A 6,000-nucleotide genomic window follows, 5' to 3' on the forward strand; every position below is an offset into this window, starting at 1 on the left:
TAAGGTTTCTGGGAGTCCTCCTCACAGGAAATCTGCATGCCTGACTGATCCAAGCTGACTGAGGTCAAATCATTCTTCACTGGGGGAACACACTGGGTTTTGGACTCAGAACCCCACTTTTCTCGGAATGCTGAAGGCCAGATACCATTCACAAATGATTTGCAGCAGAATATTGCTTGTGTATGAGATTCAGTGATTTTTGCCACCAAGAAGTTATAAATTGAGAAAATAAACCCAGTTATTTTTGAAGTAGTTTAAGATATTTTTAATGTGAGGGCTTGGGTTTTTTTTTTAAGTTTCTTTAGAAACAGTTTGCCTGCTATAACTGCATCTCAAAGGAAGGTACATTCAATAGAGAAGCTTGGGTTCAGAGGTCTCAAAGGGACCTTAGAGGACATTCAGTCCCACTCCCTTACTTTAAATATGGGCAAATAGGCCCAGAGACCCGACTTCCAAAGGGCATAGATCAAAATGTAGGAAGCCGACTCAAAGTGCTCTCCTGCTCCTTCTAGTGCCCAGGTTGTCCTAGATATAAGCCCATCTAACCACATCCACCCATGGAACTAGCAACGCCTTCTGAACCCAGATGATGACAACATTCAAAAGTATTTGGGGCCAGGTGCAGTGGCTCATGCCTGTAATCCCAGCACTTTGGGAGGCTGAGGCGTCCAGATCACCTGAGGTCTGGAGTTCGAGACCAGCCTGGCCAACATGGTGAAACCCCATCTCTACTAAATATACAAAATTAGCCGACCGTGGTGGTGGTGCATGCCTGTAATCCCAGCTACTTGGGAGGCTGAGAAAGGAGAATCGCTTGAACCCGTGAGGTGGAGGTTGCAGTGAGCTGAGATCGTGCCATTGCACTCCAGTCTGGGCAACAAGAGTGAGATTCTGTTTCAAAAATAAAAGAAAACTGGCAAATTCCTCTTAGCTATAATTTAGCTAATTTTAGATGAAATAATAACAATGATGTGAAAACTTTATTACAGACATTTCAAAGCATCCAGTTAACATTTCATACAGTATAGGCAGAGAACTGAAAGAAATGGAAAGAATTGAAAGAAAGTTTAAAGGGGTGAGGAATAGGGTACTGTATTACAGTAATCACGTTATTCAAAAAGTCTGCAAGTCCTTGCTGTGTCTTCTGAAGTTGTGGCCAGATAGAGGCAGAAACCAAAATAATTCTTATTTCACATTTCCAGCCTAACTTCTCTTCCTGAGTTTAGTCTATTAAAAATATCATATGACACCAACGTTCATAGTGGCATTACTCAAAATGGCCAAAAGGTGGAAACAACGCCAATGTCCACCAACAGATGAGTGTATAACAAAATGTAGTATATATACACAACGAAATATTATTCAGCCTTAAAAATGAACGAAGTACCGATCCATGCTACAACATGGATGAGCTATGCAGAGCTGCAAAGCGAAAAAACCAGATACAAAAGGATACAGATTGTATGACTCCACTTATATGAGGTACTAGAACAGGCAACTTCATAGAGACAGAAAGTAGAACCATGGTTACCAGGGCTGAGAGGAATGGAGAATGGGAAGTGACTGCATAATGGGAACAGAGTGTCTGACTGCGATGATGGAAAATTTGGGAAATGGAAAGCGATGATAGTTGTATAATATTATGAATGTACTTAGTGCCACTGAATTGTATACTCAAAATGGTTAAAATGATAAATTTTATGTTATGTATATTTTACCACAAAAAAAAAAAAAAAAAGACATCAAAATCAGAACTACCGGCCAGGCGCGGTGGCTCACACCTGTAATCCCAGCACTTTGGGAGGCCAAGGCGGGTGGATCACAAGGTCAGGAGATCGAGACCATCATGGCTAACACGGTGAAACCCCATCTCTACTAAAAATACAAAAAATTAGCCAGGCTTGGTGGCGGGTGCCTGTAGTCCCAGCTACTCGGGAGGCTGAGGCAGGAGAACAGCGTGAACCCGGGAGGCGGAGCTCACAGTGAGCCAAGATCGTGCCACTGTACTCCAGCCTGGGCGGCAGGCTCCGTCTCAAAAAAAAAAAAAAAAAAAAAATTCGGAACCACCTCCCTTCATTTCTCAGTTGGAATCTCTAAACTGTAATTTGTTCATTCATTCCCACTAAAGCTGAATTTCTTCTCAAGACCTGCTTAAAGCTGACAGTGTCATGAACAATCTACATACATTCATACGCACAGGTACACAGCCACACACAGACTACTTTGTGTCCTGCAGTGACCCATCCACAAACAGTATCCACCCCAAGACTTTGCTGATCACTCCAACAAGAAGGCCCATGGCAAGCACTACTGGAGATCCAGGTAACCAAATGAACACCCCTTCAATTTCTCACCATGGGGGAATATGTATTCAGTATATAGATATTTTATCTATAAAGAAAACTGCGTGCATATATACCAGAAAGACCATCGGAATTGCTCACCCAAGTCTGTTCCACCAGACCCATGAACAAAGAGATTTCAGCCCATATATGGCTATTTTGGTGAAGTTAGCGATTTCAAGTTACACTGAACAGTGGGTGTCCTTAATGCAAATGCATATAATTAGGAGCTAAATCTTTGTACCTTTATAGGACAAAGGACCTAATAAGCTGGATGTACCACCTGTGACTTCTGAGGAAAGGAGAGCTTTTCATTTTTTCTTAAAAGAATCCGTTTCTCAGCCGGGCGCGGTAACTCACGCCTGTAATCCCAGCACTTTGGGAGGCCAAGGCGGGCGGATCACGGGGTCAAAAGATCGACACCATCCTGGCCAACATGGTAAAACCCTGTCTCTACTAAAAATACAAAAATTAGCTGAGTGTGGTGGCATGTGCCTGTAGTCCCAGCTACACAGGAGGCTGAGGCAGGAGAATCGCTTGAACCTGGGAGGCGGAGGTTACAGTGAGCCAAGATCACACCACTGCACCCTAGCCTGGTGACAGAGTGAGAATCCATCTCAAAAAGAAAAAAAAAAAAGAATCTGTTTCTCATGAGGCAAAGAGAATCTGAGAACAACAGTCTTCTGAAATAGAAATAGGGACTGGGGGGAAAGGATGTGAGTTTTGTATGTGATAGTCATAACCCATCACCCAGACCTGAGAGGAGCCATCCTGTGCCATACCATGACCTTTACTCAACTTTAATTTAAAGATTTCCACAGCCTCACCATCTTTTGTGGACATGTTGCCAGTAGCCTGATAACTGGGTCTTGCAAGCATTTAGAGATTTCAAGAGTTTGTGTGTGAAGAAAAACAATCTCTAGTGATGCTTCCCACTGCCAACACACATGAACATTTAACACAAGTAAGCTGCCACTTGTAAAAAGTCCACTTGACATCAGTCCCTCGTGCATCCTGAAGACACATGTCAAGATCACACAAGATTTTAGAAGCAAACATTTTTAGAATAATGTTTTGTTCCCAAAGTGCTTAATTAGCAGAAACACTGTGCTAGGGAACTGTCCTTGAATATGCACACATTTTAACCTTCATGTTATTTTTTCTGAAGCACAAAGTTTCCTCTCAGTGGATGGTCAGGAAATGATTGGGCACAGAAAACCAACCATCTGAAGTGTTGATTCGTAAAATGAGTTCCATCTTTCCACGCAGGATTCAGCTGCCTTCCAGGGTGACATTCCCTTTTATGAGGGGGACCATTCTTTGGCATCTAATGACCTTTTCTCTATTCATTTGGGATGAGCAATGCACCTATGGCCTACTTATATCTGAACTCTTTCAATACCACCAACCTCTTCTGTCCCCTTGTGCCATCTTCCTACCCCCAATTTCAACCAATTATGTTTTATAAGACATCAGTTAGTGAATCACAATTCAAATGAACCCATCCATTTGCTTAGCATCAAGTGGCCCCTGGAGTTGCTCCATTTGAAGCCCATAGGCCAGAGTTACATACGGCAGGCTTGCAAATGAGAACAGGGTATGATTTATTTATGACGACCATATGTGTTTGATGCCCAATTCCAGCAGGTTGTGGCTTCTCTTGCATGTCTTGGTCTGGGATGACCTATCTACTCAGTGTGTCCCATTTCAGGTACCGTATTTCCATGCTGGGAAAAGAGAGCTGACGACTGGCTGGGGGGCTGCACATACAGATGCTCCTAACCCTGCTTGCCACATAACAATCTGTGACCAAATGCAAAGTGGGCCAAATGTAACTTGCTGCACAGGTTTGCCATGTACAGTGGTTTTCAGTGGTGAGTGGAGAAGTAGCTGCTGGAATGACTGACCATGGGGTTCATTAAGCTGTTGTGCATTCACCCATGAGAAAGGCCGGGATGCTTGTGAAGGGAGCTCCACTCTTCATTTCAGAAATTTTAACGCCCCACCATTTGGCAGTGATGCTCCCGGGGAGAATGGCAGATATGCATCAGAAGGTTCAAACGTGGAGTCCAACTGAAGTGCAGTAAACTTCTGCCTTCAACAGTCTCACCCCCCTTTACCCCCCCAGTTGTATTTATACTTTGAAAGAAGTTAACATGAAGCAGTAGTCACCTGGGCGTGCTCAATTTTTGACAAGCCTTAGTCACTCTGTACCCAGCAGAACAATTCACATTATATTCGAAATCCTGTGAAGATTCTGCCACACATGCTAACACTAAAATGCCAGTAGCTCCACTTACCTTCTTTATTAAGCCTCATAACCTCCCTGCTTTTTCCACCCTCTTTTCCAGCCTCTTCTAAATCTACATCTGCAGATGAAAAAGAAAAGGAAAACAGAAAATAAGGAAAAAAGGGGGGAAAAAAGCCAAAGTCAAGGGGGGAGGGAGAGTGTTTATTTGCAAACAGATCGATATAAATACTGTATATGAAATTCTTTCAAAAATTGACAATGCAACATTTTCTCCCAAGTCCGGGTTTCCATCTACCTGGCCCAGATAGGTACCCAAAAAACTATGCAAGCAGCAACAGAGTAGCCTTTTAAACGGACAACACCGTGGGGCTGCGAGCCCACCCCGCGGGCTGCCACGGGGAGCCGGGCACGGACAGACAGACAGCCCTGGCAGCCGGGCCTCTCCCTGTGCATTGATGATCTGTCTCTGTGTGTATTTATTTAGAGAGAGAGGGAGAAGCATGGAGGACACCGGGGGCCACTCTCTCTCTCACACACACACTTTTTCCCAGTGGCTCTAGGTGAATGGAAAGGTTACAGGATAATAAAAGGAGGAGGAGGCGGTGGGGTTCTTACTGTCGGAGCAGTGTAATTTGGCGGCGTCGATCCAGGAGGACCAGGGTTTGCCCAGAAACGCCTCCGGACTGGGCACTTTGCGATCCAGTGTCGCCATTGCTCTTCCTTCTTGTTGCTTTTTCCCTGTTCCTTCGGCAGCAGCAGCCGAGAGACACGGGATTCGAGAACGCTCCGACGTCATCTTCGGAACGTTCCGACATTGAGTGTTCTGAAAGGGGGAGGGAGGGAGGAAGGGCGGGATGGGAGGAGGGCGGCGGAGGAGGAGGGGAGAGGGAGCGGAGGAGGGGCGGGCGCTCTGTCTCCCGGAGCCAGCTCGGTGGGGCTTGCGCGCCCGCGGCCGCCAGGGGCAGCAGAGAGGCGCCTGCAGTCCGCGCCCGCCCGCCCGCCGGGGGCCGCCCGCCTGCCGGGGAGGGGCCGCACTGACGGGCGAGCGCCGCGTGCCGGAGAGCGGAGGCTGCAGAGCGCCCGGCAGCCGGGATGCAGCGGCGCCGCCCGAGCCCGGGGTGCCAGGGGTCGGGGCACACGGGGAGAGGCCCGACGCGGGGCCGAAGGAAGGGTGGTCTTTCCCGCAGAGTTGCCGCTGGAGGACCGAAAGTTTTTGCAGGCAACCCTTGCTTCCAGCTTGTCCCTCTCTCCCCGGGTCCCTGTCGCCCACCGCGAGGCGCCCCCGCGGTAGTCCCGACGGCTTGGCGGGGAGGAGGCGTGAGGGGTTGCGACCCCCACCACCACCCGAGCCAGGTAAGGGACCCTGGTGACCTCTCCTCCCAGCCTTCACCCCCGTCACCCCTTTCT

The 6,000-nt window shown here is 47.3% G+C and overlaps 1 protein-coding gene across 6 annotated transcripts in view; it reads right to left on the reverse strand.

Annotated features, from left to right (window-relative positions):
* ATXN7L1 (ataxin 7 like 1) overlaps positions 1-5,430 on the reverse strand; it is a 278,155-nt gene extending 272,725 nt beyond the window's left edge. For 3 of the 6 annotated variants that reach the window (XM_073009238.1, XM_073009237.1, XM_007982513.3), the window contains exons 1-2: positions 5,209-5,423; positions 4,643-4,711 (exon numbers count right to left, since the gene is read on the reverse strand). In XM_073009238.1, the coding sequence (XP_072865339.1) occupies positions 4,643-4,711; positions 5,209-5,389 (250 nt within the window). In that variant the 5' untranslated portion in view covers positions 5,390-5,423. Of the gene's footprint in view, positions 1-4,642; positions 4,712-5,208 lie in introns of all 6 variants that reach the window. The other 3 variants (XM_007982511.3, XM_038004524.2, XM_073009235.1) reach the window with 2 other exon arrangements.
* Between the last annotated feature and the right edge of the window lie 570 nt (positions 5,431-6,000).

This window comes from Chlorocebus sabaeus, chromosome 21, assembly GCF_047675955.1.
Source record: "Chlorocebus sabaeus isolate Y175 chromosome 21, mChlSab1.0.hap1, whole genome shotgun sequence".
Lineage (NCBI taxonomy): Eukaryota > Metazoa > Chordata > Mammalia > Primates > Cercopithecidae > Chlorocebus > Chlorocebus sabaeus.